The sequence below is a fragment of the Hemicordylus capensis genome, chromosome 6 (genome assembly GCF_027244095.1).
Source record: "Hemicordylus capensis ecotype Gifberg chromosome 6, rHemCap1.1.pri, whole genome shotgun sequence".
NCBI classification, from domain to species: Eukaryota; Metazoa; Chordata; class Lepidosauria; order Squamata; family Cordylidae; genus Hemicordylus; species Hemicordylus capensis.
Genome location: NC_069662.1, coordinates 89862514 through 89880158, shown reverse-complemented (window position 1 = coordinate 89880158; position 17645 = coordinate 89862514). Strand labels below are relative to the sequence as shown.

General features: G+C 41.8%; 1 protein-coding gene across 5 annotated transcripts in view; it reads right to left on the bottom strand.

Moving 5' to 3' along the window:
* AOAH (acyloxyacyl hydrolase) overlaps positions 1 to 17645 on the bottom strand; it is a 132771-nt gene that overhangs the window by 66151 nt on the left and 48975 nt on the right. For 3 of the 5 annotated variants that reach the window (XM_053265148.1, XM_053265146.1, XM_053265147.1), the window contains exons 6-9: positions 14247 to 14303; positions 7721 to 7791; positions 859 to 919; positions 344 to 414 (exon numbers count right to left, since the gene is read on the bottom strand). In XM_053265148.1, the coding sequence (XP_053121123.1) occupies positions 344 to 414; positions 859 to 919; positions 7721 to 7791; positions 14247 to 14303 (260 nt within the window). Of the gene's footprint in view, positions 1 to 343; positions 415 to 858; positions 920 to 7720; positions 7792 to 14246; positions 14304 to 15412; positions 15477 to 16865; positions 16937 to 17645 lie in introns of those variants that run through there. The other 2 variants (XM_053265149.1, XM_053265150.1) reach the window with 2 other exon arrangements.

The following is a 17645-nucleotide window of genomic DNA, read 5'->3' as shown; positions in this document are numbered from 1 at the left end:
AATATTCATAGTACTACTACTAGTAGTAGAGAAATATTGGGCAATAGTAATTTTAGCACATCCATAACCTGAAATTCTGCTATGCAAAACATCCTGACCATTCAAATCCATTATACACTACATATCCCTACATATATCTCATGCAATCCCTACATATATCTCATGCAAAATACATATAAATCTCATGGCATGTGAACTACTAAATAGGCCAACCATTTGAGAGTTAACTGAAGTTATACTGCATGATTAAATGATTTTCAGGTTTAATCCTCTCAGATTAGAAAATGATTTATTTCAGAAGAAGTGACTGTTCTAACAAAAGTGATGACATTGTCCAAATTACCGTCTACCCGGATATACAGAGGCGTCTCCATCGTTGCAGTCTTTGCCTCTCCAATCGTACCCTCTCAAGGTCTAACCAGTAAGAGAAGCACAGATAGAATGTTCATTGTTATTTTCCCCCTTCTAGTTTCAAGCATCTAAAATAAGGATCTAGCTCGAGAAGAAAAAGGTCTAGTAAATCAACATTGCCCTCCCAACTGTCTTTAGAAAAAGGACACACTGCTCATTTTAATGCAGAAATAAGACACAGTGGCAATTTTAATATTTTTTCAGATAACTTTGCTTCACATTTTATTAATAATTCAATAAACATGACACTCTCTGGCAGAGCAATTTGCTTCTCCAGGCAATGTAACTTCATGGCCAAATCTCCAGAAACAATATAAAGGAATTATTATTTTTCCTCACTATAAAAGGAAAAGCATTTTAAAAAGAGAGGCGGGTGGGAGGGAGTCCTGCATGAGCTTTTCATGAAGGACAAGGTTTTGTAGAACTAGATCACAGGATTTTACTTACCGGAAAAATACTAAATTTATCTCCATCAAAGTCTTCATAAGGTAAATGCCTTTTTATAAAACTGGAAGAAAACACAAACACAAAAGGGATTTTTTAAAAAAGTGTTAGAAAAAGTTAAGCTCCTGTCCAGTTAGTGCTTCTAGACAATTTCCAGCTCTGTGCTTAAGTTCAGATACTTGTACTGCCAGCCATTTGTACGATAAATGAAAATAACTCAAAACCAATTTCAATTCATTGGCCCAGGAGCCCATAATCAAGACATATCTGTTCATTGTGAGAATTGCCCCCTTTACATAAACCTGGGGTTATTTGGTTGCGAATTTATATGCACACAAGCCTAATTTACACACGTACATTTGAGCTTATTATGGCCGCATTTCCACGTAACCCGGAACTGCTGATGAATGGGCCAGAGATTCCACAGACTATGTCCAAATACGGGAAAATACAGATTGGTGCAACGATGAAACAAACAGTTCCGATTTGGAACTCCAGTCTGAATCCTCGGGTTGTAGTGAGTTTTGCTGCCACAACCCAAGGTTGGACACAGCTTGTGGTACACTGAACTGTGGAACCGCAGGCTGCGTCCCCTGGAACCAAGTTGGGGGAGGAAACTCCACCCTAAACTCCAACATGTTTGGCTGTGCAGGCTGTGCTTCAGTCAAGAAGGAAGCTCACACGGCCATCTCCTTCTCTTCTCTGCAGTCTTGCTGACTGCAGAGGGGACACTCTCCATTATGTCCGAATTAGGAGGGGAGAGCCATGTGTGTGCGCAGTTCCGCAGTTACATGCGAATGCAGCCTTAGTCAACTACAGTGGCATCCAAGTTGATCTAGATAGATACTTGGAAGGCAGATCCCTGGGATACTGTATCACAAAGTATATGATGTATATTACTTGAAACAAACACTAAAATATCTCTTTAAAACATATTTTTGTTTCTGGTTTTTGTCTGTTAGCTTTCCTCGTGACTCTGTTAATATCAAGAGTAAAAGCTATAACCACTACAGTTTAACAAATGCTATATTGTTTATAGCTTTTATTCTTGATGTTAACAGAGGTTGACATCCAGACTAAGTTACTCAATAGTGCTACTCAGGAGGTACTTCAAAGGACTACTTAATAGGATTTCCATTGCGCAATTTAGTCAGGGTGTCAGCCACAGCCTTTTAAAAAGATGGAACGAATCTGTAACATCATGTTCTCTCATCGAGATCCAAAAGTCCATCCCTGCTTTGGTGTATGGTTGCCTCCCATCTGTTGAGTAGGTTAGCCCACCTCTATTGTATGATACCTGAACCTGTATGGGAGGAATATTACCAAATGCTGTACAAGAGAGATGAAATAGCTGTTGCAAGCATAGATCTGGATGCAGGTCAGTTGCCAGAATGGCCATCAGTGGCTTGAAATGAAATAGAATCCTTGGCGAGGCAGCTTAAACCTGGCAAAGCCCCTGACATTGATTACATATCTGTGGAAGTAATCAGCAAAAATCTGGCATGGTGGGCCCCAGTCCTGGCCTCTCACTTTTCTTTTATAGATAGGACTGCATGTGTCCCTAAGGACTGGGGAGTGGCAATAATAATCCCAATCTATAAAAGGGGTGCAAGGAAGCTACCAGAAAATCACTGGCCTATTAGTCTTCTCGGTATAGTGAGCAAGATGTATGCTAGGAACTTATATGAGCATTTACTGGAGCAGGTAGATTCTGAAAACATCCTGGCTGAGGAGCAAACTGGCTTCCACACAGGCCGTTCTGTTATGGACCCTGCTTTAATACTACAGCATCTAGTAGAAAAATATACTTCCAAGTCCAACTCTGCTCTTTATGCAGGATTTGTTGACTTTAGATCTGTTTTTGATCTGATCCCCAGAGAGAAACTATGGTGTTAGCTATTGAGATCATCAGTAGACCTCCGTTTACTTCTTTTGATGTTCAAATTATATAAAAACACTTGTGTAAGGGTGCGTTGCAGCACTCAGGGACACCTCACCAAGGGAATACCAACATTCAGGGGAGTCACAGGGATGTATTTTGGTTCTGCTGCTATTTTACTTTTATATTAACTCTTTTGTCTCCCATTTATATAACCTAGACCATCATCCACCAAAATTAGCAGACAGACATCTTGCTATATTTCTATATGCAGATGATGCTGTCATTCTCTTGCAAACTCCGATAGGTCGAAGAAGAGCTGTGCACTCTCTTGCTACCTATTGTGAAGAACTTTTACAAATTAATTATAACAAAACTAAGATCCTGGTGTTTGCAAAGAGAGAGAAGATTTGGAACTGGTCACTAAATGGGCACAGTTAGAACAAGTTAAGTATTTCAAATACCTTGGTGTAATATTCCAGTCCTCAGCCTGAAGGGGTGCACACAGAGAATATGTAAGGCAGAATGCACACAAGAGTGCACAATCAATTCAATCTTTCCATCGCTCCAGGGGTGCCCAATTTATCCCTTCCATAATAAAATTCTTTTCAGCTAAAGTATGAACACAGCTCCTATATGGAGCTCAACTTGGCATGTACTCTAACTTCTGTAAGGTAGAGGCCATACAAACTAAGATCCTTAGGAACATTTTTCAGGTTCCCCGGTGTGTGCCCATTGCTGTCTTTCATCTGGAAGCAGGAATGCTTAAAGTAGAGGCCAGAACATGAATTAATATCTTTGAATTCTGGCTGAAGTTGGTTTTCTACCCTGCAGGTCTAGCTCCACTTGTGCTAAAGGATATCTATCACTCCAGGTGGAAAAGAGAAATGGACGAAAGGCTGCATCATTATGGTTTCTCCCATTTTGCACTGATAACTCTGGGGTATGAAAATGCCAGGGACGGGTCAAACTCAGACAAAGAATATATGATATGGAGCATCAAATTGATCAGGGCTCTATACCTATTGGTGTCAATTTGGGCAACCAATTTCTGAGTTTCAGCCCTGCCAGATACCTAAACCAGATAACTGTGCCAAAATACCATAGAGCTCTGACACAGGCACGATGCAATGCCTTGCAAACAGCAGTCCTGGAAGGGTGATATCAAAAAATCCCTTACAAAGTATGTACTTGTCTCTGCAAATTGGGAGATATTGAAAAAAATGGCTCATGTGCTCCTTTATTGTCAATTTTACCAAGGTATAGAGCGTACACATATACCTCCTTTTATTAGCTGCCATCCAGGTTGTACAGATTCTTTTTCTCTTGATTATCTTTTAACTGACCAGAATATCTGAGATCTTATAATGTGGCTAAGTTCTGTTTAATAGGCAGTAAAATTCACCAGGAGTTAATTAAGAATCATTGTTAACTGGCCTTTATGCTTAACTATGTGCTTAACTACTGTATCATAACCCTTATGTAGGTTTTGTAGGGTTTTTTTGGTTGGGCTTCTGTTTGTAAACTCTGCTGGTCTGTGACCGTAATAAAGGAATTGATTGATTATGTTCTAAGGAATGTTAGAATAAACACTTTCTATCAGCACAACTTTCTTTCTTTCTTTGCTACACCACAATCATTGCATCCATCCTTGATAAATGGCTCCATCAGTGCTGGTGTTAGCATTTTTGATATGCTTGGAGACACACACACACAAATATTGCACAAATCTTGCAAGACTGTTACAATGGCATTCTCAAGAAGCACTCAATTATAAACAGGGAAGAAGCAGCCATTAAATAATTTCAAGTCTTTTGGATTCTTAGAAGAGATGGTGAAACTGGGTCACAAAGCCAACTCTGGCTACATGATTCCAAATCACACTAACACCAGAATATGGAGAACAAATGGCAATATAGTTGCATACATTTCCATTTGTACTTGTTCTAAGGCTCTTACAGACTGGCAGTGTCTTCCCATGGTACCAATATCCCTTTTCCCAGATAGCAGGGGACAGAACTACTTTGTTGTTGGTGGAGTACTGTACTGCTCAGTGCCATTAATTTAACACAATCTTTGGATATATAGGCTGGGATGCTAGAAATTGACTTTGCAGCCAGACCCAAGGAGACATGGACATGAGATTATTTGGTGAAATTGGCCACATTTATTGATACATAGTTCTTTACATGCCAACATGGCACCCAGCTGGGATTGGTGATCCACCCACCACAGTGCAGTTCCTAGAAGGCTGGCCGTGAGTTTGGCCACCTTGGCCTAGATGACTATGGCATTAGCACCTTGGCTCCAGGCGGTTCCCTTGCTCCAACACAGGCTCCGCTCTTCCTAGCCGACCTAAGGTCAGGTCTCTGTTACTGATGACACCCCTCCGATGCTGCCAAGCCATACGGAAGGATGTCGCTTTGCAGAGAAGAGGGGTTGTGCAGCATCCCTGATCTGTCAAGCCTCAAAGGATCCACTCCTCCTCCTTGATGCCAAATGCTTACCTAAGGTGCATCACCGAGTTTAAGCTGTTGCTTCCCTCTGCACTGTACCTGCCAAAATGTGACCAGAAAATTATGGCACTAACTGACTACCCAGACTACAGATATAGACCGGGGCAGGCAAAAAAAGGCGCACACAGCCGGCCAATTAGGTGTGAACCTAAAAAATTCCTGCCTGGTCCCACACGGCGACCAGCTATGCCCAGCCTATATCTGAGGGATGGGAGGTGGGTTGCCTTCGAGAGACAGACTGATTTGGCTACACCACTTGTTGTTTTGGCCCCACCCCGGGAGCACCAGGGGAGCCAGTCAGAAGGGCTCCCCGGTGTCACATGCTCCTTTGAAGGGGGCTGGGGCAAACAAGCCACACTGCCCAGTAGGGCTGGCGAGAAGCTAGCATCCAGCAACTAATACAACAAACAGAAGAAACATCTCAAGTACACAAAATGGCACAGCCAGGCAGGGTAGAAGCCAATGATGGAAACCATCCAATCATAGGCCAATGATACTCAAGGAACCACCATCTCTAGAGCAAAACACAAGAATTACTTGCGCTGGCAAACTGGATTGGAGCCAAACACATTTAAGTCCATAATCCTAAAACCAATGGGTCATTTATCAATAATCATGGTCAGAATCAAGATGTTAATTCTAATTTCAAAGGGAAGCATTTGCTCACATCCCTCCCACTGAAATAAATGAGCTTAAAAGTATTTAACCTTGGTTTGGATAATGCCATACCATTTAAGAGGGACTAATTAACCTACATAGAGGGGAAAGCACACAGATCATGAGTTTTAAAAAGAAAGCAGTGACCTGAGCAATGAACTCAATAACCTTGAATACAGTCCAACAAGTGAAGCAGAACCTGAAAAGGTAACAGTTTAATGTCCTGTCATAAATTAATGACACCCAAGCAGATGGCTGAGGGGAAATCCTAGCAAGTTATTTGAATAATCATAATTCTATCAGAATGCAGTGTGTAGAAGAAACATTATATATATAGTTACAGTATATGTTCTGATTCTTTGACACACTGCATTGTGATACAAGTGATTTCGTTGAGAGAGATGCAATGGAAGCCAGGGAACTGGCCAATGATACATGTGCTTCCTTGCCAGTCCACCCATACTTGGCTTGGAGTGCAGGTGGGCTGCAAGCATCTGCCCTCTGAATTCTTCAAGGTAAGGTGGGGGCATGTCCTGCCATCGGGCTGCCTAGCAGCACTGCGAACCAAGTGCATATGGAGGGGGCGACCATATTGTTCCACCATATTGCGTAGTGACCAGGTGAACTACATTTCCCTCTTCACATTTGGTCTGAAACAGCACCTTGGTCCAAACATAACTGACTGAAGGAAACATAGGGAGCTGCCTTATACCAAGTCAGAATATTGACCCATCTACCTCAGTATTGTCTACACAGACTGGCAGTGGAGTCTCCAAGGTTGCAGGCAGGAGTCTCTCTCAGCCCTATCTTGAGGTAGTGATGTGCACGGACCAGACCGGAGGCCATTCTACAGGCCTCCGGACCGGTCCGATCTTCTGGCGGTTTGAGGTTCGACTGCTGGGGTGGGGGTTCCTTTAAGGGTGGTGGGAGGGTGTACTTACCCCTCCCGCCACTTTACCCTCACCGGCGTGTGTTTTTTTGCCAAGCATCTGGGGCGGCAGGATACCTCCCTGCCGCCCTTTCCCCCTCTCAGCTGCAAAAGGCTGGGGAAAAAGCACAGCCGGTGAGGGAAAAAGCGCCGGTGGGGGAAAAGCTGGCGGGGGGGAAGCGGCGGGAGGGGTAAGTACACCCTCCCCAGCCCTTAAAGGAACCCCCACCCCAGTGCTGGACCACAGCTCCACAGATCCGTGCACATCCATATCTTGGAGGTGCCAGGGAGGGAACTTGGAATGTTCTGCAGGCAAGCATGCAGGTGATCTTCCCAGAGTGCCCCATCCACCGAGGGGACTATCTTACAGTACTCACAGATGTAGTCTCCCATGTGGTTTGCATTCAAATGCAAACCAGGGTGGATCCTACGTAGCAAAGGGGACAATTCATGCTTGCTACCACAAGACTAGCTTTTTTCCCATAGGCACAGAAGTTCCAGTTTTTGTGGCCGTGGGAATTTCTGCTGGGAATTTCTGCAGCCCTCAGGAACGTATTTTTGGGAGACACAGTGGGCTTCAAAGGGAAGAGGAAATAGTTGAAAATCATCCCTGCCTCCTTGCACAGCATTAGTCTGGATGTCCATCTACAACAGTGATTCTCAAACTTGGGTCCTCAGGTGTTATTGGACTTCAACTCCCATAATCCCCAACCAAAGGCCACTGAGGCTGGGGATTATGGGAGTTGAAGTCCAATAACACCTGAGGACCCAAGTTTGATAATCCCTGATCTACAACTTCTGCAGTAAACTAAAGTAAACCTTCTGCAGTAAACTAAAGATATATTTACATTAGGGGAAAGCAGAGAGTGCTTTAATCATACATACGATTTAATTTTCGCACACAGCTTCTTCAGAAGAGGAAGTGAACATATGCCTGGTAACCTATCCATGTTTTTCTAGAAACAGAAGAAAGATTAACAACAATGTTATATTGTATATCAGTTTCCCAAATCTTTAAAACACCTTGATAATGGGTGTAATAAAGACCAGAAATTTCAGCTTGACAAAAAAATTTGCTCATAGACCTCAAAACGCCATTAATTTGTCAATTCATAAAGAAGAGAAAAATATGTTTGGGCAGAAAACGCTTTCATTGAACTTCTTTGGTTTTTTTGTTATTTTTAAAAAATGATTTAGTAAACCATATGGATTTAGTGTGCATATGAAAAAAATAATTTTTATCTGAAAATTCCTTACCTGTCTATAAAAAGCATCAACTACTTTCACAATATGAGGATGTGTGTGTGTGTGTGTGTGTGTGTGTGTGTGTACAAGCGTGCGCGCATCATTAATCTTGCTGCACTGAACATCAGTAATTTGGAAATGCATCTCAAGATTAATTCTGGTGACCAAGTTTTTCTGATTGTTTCAGTGCCAAATTACCTGTGAAGCCAGCACTGATGGGCTTAACTTTTCTTTCAAAATAGCAGCTGCAGGGGGCTTAATCCAGACTATAGTAGGGGGTCTTTGCCTCCTCCCTGGAGCTGGATCAGCTATTTGACAAGGAAAAAAGCTCCCATTGCACTAATGGTGAAAGCAAAAAGTTAAGGTCCCCTTGCCACAGTCCCATATACGCATACATGAAAGAAACAGAGGCATCTTATCTGGCTTACATATTCGTTTTCCATTCTCTTTTCAATGCAATAAGCTGCCTTAAGTATGCTGGTAGGTAACACATACAGGTGGCCCTCGTTATTCACGGGGGTTCTCACCTATAGGAGCGGATACAGAAACCGTGAATAATGAAACCTTAGCACAATGGAAATCCAGGGGTTAGGTTCCTACACACAAAAAAGGGCTAAAAACCAGGGAGGAGAAATAAAATACTGTACTTTGCTCCCCAGGTCTCCAACAATGCCCCCCTTCCCAATTCCTCTGATTTTTTCATGAAAAATCTCAGGGTTTTTTTTTTTTAAGAGCCACAATATGGCTCTGCACTGTTAAATGGCAGTGAGAAATGACACTGGGAATTATTTCTGGGTTATTTCCACAAATAGGTGGATTTTGCCTATTTTTTAGACGATGGATAAAGAAACTGGGTCTCTAAGACCCATCCACAGGTATGCGAAACCACAGATAATGAGGGCCACCTGTAATTCATTTGCTAGCAAATTTCCCCTATTATGCTTAAATCTTTTTGAGACATGCGCAGTGACCAAAAGATTACCAAATTTCCAAAAGTGTGTATGCATGTTTTTTTTAAGGAGTTTGCAAAATATTGATTGATTGATTGATTGATTGTTAAATTTATATACCGCCTTTCATTCAAACAATCCCAAGGCGGTTTACAGCAAAATTTAAAAACAAGATTGTAAAAAAGATACAATTAAAATATTAAGCTAAAAATATAAAACAAATCTGATTAAAAATGTAAAACAAAAGCATAAAAGCAATACAGAGTACAGAGAGCAGCAGCAGAGACAATCAAATAAAAGCCTGGGCAAAAAGCCAACATTTTACACTCTTTCTAAAACCTGTGTTGGAGACCAAGGAGCAAATAGTAACCAGGAGAGCATTCCAGAGTCTGGGTGTAGCTACAGAGAAGGCCCTGTCCTGCGTGCATGACAACTGAGCCTCCCTCATTGTCGGCACCCAGAGCTAAGCCCCTGCAGATGACCTCGTCAAGCGGGCAGCAACCCTTGGGAGCAGGCGGTCCCTCAGGTATCCCGGGCCCAAACTGTTAAGGGCTTTAAAGGTCAAAACCAGCACCTTGAATTGGACCTGGAAACAAACTGGTAGCCAGTGCAGCTCTTTCAAAATGGGTGTGATGTGCTCCCACTGGGCAGCTCCAGATAAAACCCTAGCTGCCGCATTTTGCACTAGCTGCAGTTTCTGGATATTCTTCAAGGGCAGCCCCATGTAGAGTGCATTACAGTAATCCAGCCATGACGTGGCTAAGACACAGGTAACTGTGGCCAGATCTGCCTTCTCGAGAAAGGGACGCTGGCACACTAGCCGAAGCTGTGCAAAGGCACCCCTGGCCACCGCCTCCACCTAAGCTTCCAAAAGCAGAGCCGGGTCCAGTAGTACCCACAAGCCTCGTACTTGCTTATATCTGGAACAGATATATAATGGAACTGCCCATGAAAATCTAAACCAAAGAAAGAATTTAAAAAGCCCTCTGGGTGCTACAGACTGTTGGCACCCTAAATGTCGATGAGCTCTCAGCTTTTCAGCTTCAGACTGAATTGTGACATTCTGACTGCAAAAATCATTTGAGGTTAACACAGCTCAGATAAGAAGGCAAGCCAATCTGAAAAGTGGGAGGGGAGAGGAGAAACTCCTACTTTGAATAAACAAAAAGCACTGAATTTCTTCCACTCACGGACATATTTATGTCTAAATTTATCTGAGAGTAGCATTGTAAAAGTCTCTCCCTTCCCGTTCTGGTTTTTCATTTTAATGTAGCTTCAGTCTGAAGTTGAATTAACTTCAAACGCTTCACATTTTCAACACACTCCTGCTAGTGTCAGCCATACCAACTGAACTGATGGCTCCACCAACTGGACAGAAGACATGCCTGGTGCTTCTATGAAGGTATGGTGCAGCACCTCTCTTTTTGTGGCCAATATGTACAGGATAGGCACAATATATTTATCACATATGTACTGTACTCTTCTTCCATGTTGATCAGGGCAGCTTATGTGGGGAACCAGCCCAAGCCCACCTAGTTGTGATCTGAACTGAGCAAAGATTTTTATCCAGCTTTTTCTAGCTGAGGTTCAACGCTCAGTTCACTATACTACATGGGCCTTGCAGGAAGCTTCTATATGGCCTGAAGAAATGAGAAAGGGTAAGCACAGTGGGACTACAGCCCCATCTTCACTTGCTTGAAGAGCAAAGTGTGTGCCATGAGAGAAGATGATACCAAATTAGACATCATTCAAGGGCGTAGCAAGGTTGTAGCGGGCCCAGAGATAAGATTTTAAAATGGCCCCCCCACCACTGAAGCTCAGTTCATGAAGTAAAGAAATCTTAAATGAGGTTGAATAGTGGTGACAAAAAGCATATATAACACCTATGTGCCACAATAGAACATCATCCTTAATTATTTTTTTAAAGGTTTTGTAAAAGACATGTTGTTCTGGTAGCTCCAGGTCTTAACACTCACATCAGTTTCGGAGGATGAATACAACTGAATGAAGCCTGGGCGGGTGCGTGGCTGGGGGAGTCAGTCATGCGACTTACCTATAGGGTGGGCCCAAGGCAGTCGGCCCCCAGACAACTGTCTCCCCTTGCCCCATTATAGTTATGCCTCCTACAGATGTTATGTGGCAACAGAAAGCAACATTCAAGAAAGCTAAACAATAGCCTCCCAGTGAACCTCAGGAAGCAACAGCACTCCTGAATGTTGCTCAGTCACTACATTCCATCCACTTAGGAGCTCTGCTAAGTGACCCCCTGTCTCAGGGGTGACCAGTTTGAGGCTCTGTTGTAGGATTACAATTCCCAGCACCCCCAGCTGCCATAAATTGCAGTTGGGGATGATGCCAGTTGGGGATGATCCAACAACAACTGGAGAGAGCCTCAGGTTGGCAATGGCTGCTCTATATAGGCCTTAATTTTAGGTGTTCTTATAATCACAGCTGCCATGGAATAATTATTAATACAACAGAATAAACGCGTAATCCACTGTATTTGTGCTGTGTCCCTCTCCAAGTAATTTGTGGGAAAAGAACAGGCAATTATTCTGAGGATGTTTAACAGAAAAGTGAAAGCTCACGTTTCTTCTGCTGCTTCTACACCTGAGCTGAAAATGCTTATTTACAGTTTATCGTTCATGGTCTTGGCACCACGGCTTGGCATTAACCTAGAGGCTAATTAGAAATCTCAGTTTTTACCACTGTGACCAGCTTCACAGCAAGGATTTTGGAAGAAACAATATCATAATTCCTTTGCAAACAGTAAAAACGTTTGCACTGCTATCAAATACCCAGAGAAAATGGGAAGTAAACAGATACAGCTCAGCTGCAACATAAAACCAAAGCCAGGAAAATGTTATTTTTCCTTTGCAGCTACATAAAATGAGACGAACAAGTTTGAACTTCAAACAGTGCCTTTCAATGCAATGTTTTGTACTTATAACCTTGTTTTTAAAGGGCCAGATGAGTGCTTATATGTGGAAATATTACAGAGAAATTTGTTATCTATGGGCAGCATCCAGACTAAGGGAAGCTCCACACGATCTCTGCCAGCACCGGAAGCTGGAAACTTCTGGTTCCCGGTGAGTAGGTGCTCCTGGGTGGGTGTGTCATGTGAACCCACCCACCTGAGATTTTATTAACTTTCTCTGCCCAGTTTCAACCCTTGGTTCCAAGTGGGTGGAGAGAGTTGATAGAATCTCAGGCAGACAGATAGGGATCTGCCCGTTGGCTGCTTTGCATGACACGCCCTCCAGGAGCATGTGTTTGCTGGGAACCAGACTTGGCGGTGATTGTGTGAAGCTGCCCTAAGTTAGCCATGACCAATTATTACTGAAAGCAAAGATACTTACGTTAGTCATGACCAACTTGTGTCACTGATTTCAATGGTGCTTAGACCTGACTAGGAACATAGGAAGCTGCCATATACTGAGTCAGACCATTGGTCTATCTCGCTCAGTATTGGCAGTGGCTTCTCCAAGGTTGCAGGCAGGAGTCTCTCTCAGCCCTATCTTGGAGAAGCCAGGGAGGGAACTTGGAACCTAGATGCTCTTCCCAGAGTGGCTCCATCCCCTAAGGGGAATATTTTACAGTGCTTGCACAGCAAGTCTCCCATTCATATGCAACCAGGGTAGACCCTGCTTAGCTAAGGGGACAAGTCATGCTTGCTACCACAAGACCAGCTCTCCTCTCCTAACTAGCTAACCAACTAACTGCATCCAACTAACTAGTCTGGATGCAGTCTCATATTTTTCTCATAGTTCAATCCATGAACAACTGGGCAAGAACCTAGGATTATACTCATGGATAAGTCCAGAGAAAGTTATAATTCCCCGAAAGCATCTGCTTGGATGTGCTCATGAATTGTTATGTCTTTGTGCCAAAGACAAAATACAGGTGAAACTCGGAAAATTAGAATATCATGCAAAAGTCCATTAATTTCAGTAATGCAAATTAAAAGGTGAAACTGATATATGAGACAGACGCATTACATGCAAAGCGAAATAAGTCAAGACTTAATTTGTTATAATTGTGATGATCATGGCGTACAGCTCATGAAAACCCCAAATCCACAATCTCAGAAAATTAGAATATTACATGGAACCAAGAAGACAAGGATTGAAGAATAGAACAATATTGGACCTCTGAAAAGTATAAGCATGCATATGTATTCAGTACTTGGTTTGGGCCCCTTTTGCAGCAATTACTGCCTCAATGCGGCATGGCATGGATGCTATCAGCCTGTGGCACTGATGAGGTATTATGGAAGACCAGGATGCTTCATTAGCGGCCTTCAGCAATTCTGCATTGTTTGGTCTCATGTCTCTCATCCTTCTCTTGGCAATGCCCCATAGATTCTCTATGGGGTCAGGTCAGGCGAGTTTGCTGGCCAATGAAGCACAGTACACTGTATACTTTTCAGAGGTCCGATATTGTTCTATTCTTCAATCCTTGTCTTCTTGGTTCCATGTAATATTCTAATTTTCTGAGATTGTGGATTTGGGGTTTTCATGAGCTGTACGCCATGATCATCACAATTATAACAAATTAAGGCTTGACTTATCTCGCTTTGCATGTAATGCATCTGTCTCATATATCAGTTTCACCTTTTAATTTGCATTACTGAAATTAATGGACTTTTGCATGATATTCTAATTTTCCGAGTTTCACCTGTATTAAACTGTCCAGTTCTTCATTCAACATAAGACTTTAAAAAGGGAGCAGATCTTCTCCTAAGGAACAGGAATATTTGGGATTTAATGTTTTGATGCACTGTTATCCTGGAAAGAACTATTCTACATTATTATATTCCACTTGCTGCTTTCCTTCTTATCCTCCTTTATTCAATACTAGGATCCTTGTTAAGAATAAAGTACCTCTAATTGACAATGTATACCCATTTTTCAGCAAAACAACACCGTCACATTCTTTTTGTTTTGTTTTGTTTGATATATATTCTCTCTCTCTAGCTTTTTGTTTGATATATATTTGATATATATTCCCTCTAGTCCCCATTTCCATCTATATTTGCTGTTATTCTTTTTCTCCCTAATGGTTGCCTTTTTATTCATGCAGCAATTAAAAAAGCTTTCATAATATATAATATTCATTCAAGAACATTATTTAACATTTTATAGTCGTCTATGTTCAGAATGAAAAAATTCTGATTAACTGCAATCATGATGAAAAATATTCTTTGAGACACTTACCAGGATCTGAGTTGTAGCTACTCTTTCTGATTTCTTTATAGCTTCATTCCACTCTACCTAGAATAGTAAAAGAAAGTATTTCACAGTCCAGCATATTATTTCTTTTCTCATCCCCACCTTCAAATAACTTCTCCATTTCTGGACTTATCTGTGACAGGGAAATCAAGAATGTGTCTAAGTCTCATCAATTATCTCTTTCTAGATTCACCATCAATTATCTGATCACATTTCATGGCATTCCAATTGTAGGAGTTCATTTATTTAGCTATAAGGCCTCATTTATTTTCTTGGAAGCAATATAAATCTGTTTAAGGCTTAAGATTCATACCCCAAGTACACTTTGCTATTCACAGCAAGCAAGCAAATTTCTGTTCACATTTTAGAATTTATGCTTATAGGAGTTTTGCAAGCATGCCCAGTGGAAGAGAATTTCTATACTCTAATGAACTTGAGGTCCAATTCAGGCGAGAGACAATTTTCAAGAGAGTTGGATGTGTCTCTCTTTGACATAAAAGCCACAGTCCAAAGATTTGCTTTAGGCATGCCCAAGGCCTTGGGCATCCCAGTTGGATTTTGACTTTTTCTTTTTGAACAGCAGACAAACTGCTCTGTAATGTCTCCCCAGTTTCAAAAGAGGGTTGTCTTGTTAGAGAAACAGAAGCCCAAATCCTCTTTGGTTCTGCAAAATTAGTTGCCCGATTCTTCAGATCCTGGCCAAGAAGTGTTATGGGTACACCAAGTTTTCCTTCTTTAAATAAACCCTACCCATGCTCTAAGAATTCATCTCATTCATCAGACTACCCCCAAGGCAAATTTCATATATTATTTGGATGTGGAGGATGAAGAAAGAATGTGTTATGATTTAAGTTCTTGTTGGTAGTAGCCACCTTTTCAAAGGTACTTCTTCCCTGGACAGGTTGTGGTGGGTAGACGGGAGTCAATAGTGGAATTTGGTGGGAAATGGTGGAGTAGCAAGTTCTGATCAATAGCATCAAACACATTTTTGTTGGCCCAGCTCTGCAGTTTATCTTCTAAGACCCTAATTTTAGCTACCAAAATACAATTTGATTAATTAAACCACCAAAATAATCATTTGTGGGCAATATTATTTTTGCATGGCTAAAGTACTCCTCAAAAAAGGAATGTGCATGAGAGGATTTCACAACCTCCAGACGCAGAAAGAGCTTATGTATTCCTCCCAGGGGTGTAGCTATAATTGAGCCGATGGATTCAACAAACCCAGGTCCCCCAGCTCCTGAGAGCCCCCTCCCCGCTCCACCCCTCCTTATTTTCTTCATTATCTCCCTCATTCCGAGGGGCCGCTGGGGAAAGGGGTGAACACGGGCCCTCTCTCCCCTAGCTACCCCCCCATCCACCCCCAGCACAGTACCTCCACTGACTGTTGCTGGTGTCATGTTTCTTTTAGATTGTGAGCCCTTTGGGGACAGGGACCCATCTTATTTATTTATTATTTCTCTGTGTAAATTGCCCTGAGCCATTTTTGGAATGGCAGTATAGAAATTGAATTATTATTATTATTATTATTATTGATAATAATGGTTTTTTACAAATATCACACCAGTCATCTTAAAACAGGAAGTGTGACTCACTCAGTCTTCCTCTCCCCCTCCATGGAAGTAATATGTGAAGCTGCTCTAAAGCAAAAGAGCATGTGAAGTGTTGGTGAAGCAGTTAATATCTGTCCTGTCACTAATGATCTGGACAGCAGTAGTTGCATCTGTCTCAAACTGAAAAATGACATTAAAGCACAGATTACATGGCAGACCAGCTGGACTCAACTGGAACCATCAAGGGGGCTAATTTCTAATGTGAGTACATTTCTAGGTTCTTGTCAATAGCTTCACTGGTCTGTATCAACTACCGTAGGCTGAATCCAGAGAGATCTTGAAACCACATTGTGAATCAAAGACTTACACTCAGCCATTTTGTCCCACATTCTTGCTCATGCATTTCCCACTCCTGTGTGGCAGCAAGTGTCTGCAAACCCAGTTCACTTTACTCTTCTAAGTGCTCACCGAGGCCTTAACTTTGTGTTAATTGTGGAAAGGCAAATGCCAATCTCATAGTAAAAGGACAGCACATGCAACTATATAAAAGAACTAGATGACCCTTTAAAGCATTATATCATTATTAAATCATCATTAAATCATTATTATAATGATTATACCATACTTTTCATGGGGAGGGTGACAAAAGGGTTGCTACATTTTTCTCTGAAAGAGGCTGCATGACAGGCAGAAATCCAATAACTACAGCTTCCCCCCTCAAAACATCAGAATACCCACATGCTGGAAAGAAAGAAAAACAACGCCTCTAGGATTGCTGCAGATTTAAATGCAAGAAACATGACATGCAATACAACTAGTATAATTATTTGATTAAAAGTGATTGTTTATATCATAGTTCTATAGCCTACGTGTATAACCAAAGGACATATTGATGTTGATAAGGGGAATTGCTCCCACTTCAAGGATTGTCAAGCAAACCTAATAGAATGATTTACTTCTGGTTAAATAAGTGTGTCTCTGTGTGTGTGTGTGTGTGTGTGTGTGTGTGTGTGTGTGTGTGTTTGAAAGAGTGCATGAGTAAGCAACATACCAGCGCCCCCGCAAAACCATGGTGAAATGTTGGGAAGAAATGCCCAAAACAACCAGAGAAAACTGGATAAAATGCCGGAGACAGCAGAAAAGGAGTTGCTTGGAAAACAAGGACTAAGGTCGATCCTGGGATCAGACGGATGTAAACACAGAACATCAAACAGCTTCAAAAGAAAGCAACCCTTTTTAGTCAGGCATCAACAGATGTTTTCTCGGAGAAGCATCGAAGACTGTGGGGCCCACAGCTTCTTCCAACACCCCGTTTTAAAGACTGATCACCTTTTAAATGGGACTGGTGAGTATGTATGTATGTTTGTGTGAGTGAATGGACTATAGTTTAGCTAATGTTTAGGATGTAACAATAAACTGATGAACTAAATCTAGCTGGTGTCCGGGATCTGCTTTCTTCTGGGGACCTGTACTAGCCTCTCCGAAGCAATGCTCCTAATGACAGGTGACCCCCTTAAATATTGGTCACACACAAAGGAAGTTTTTTGACTTACTGCATTACTGTTTGGGCTCCTTAAACAGCATATATTTGCATTCTCAGTAATCACTGTCAACATTAGTTTCTAGGGATAATATTTGGCTTGTTATTGTAAGTGATTTAGACACCCATCAAAACAAATTAATTAACTGGGAAGTATTTGGGTCAAGAGGGGAAATAGAGCCTGACATAAAATAATGGCAGCAGAGAAATCTTTCAAATTGAGTGTGTTTGCTTTTGGGGGGTAAAACTTAACATGTAGCTGGTTTTTATTGTTTACTAACTCTGCCATCT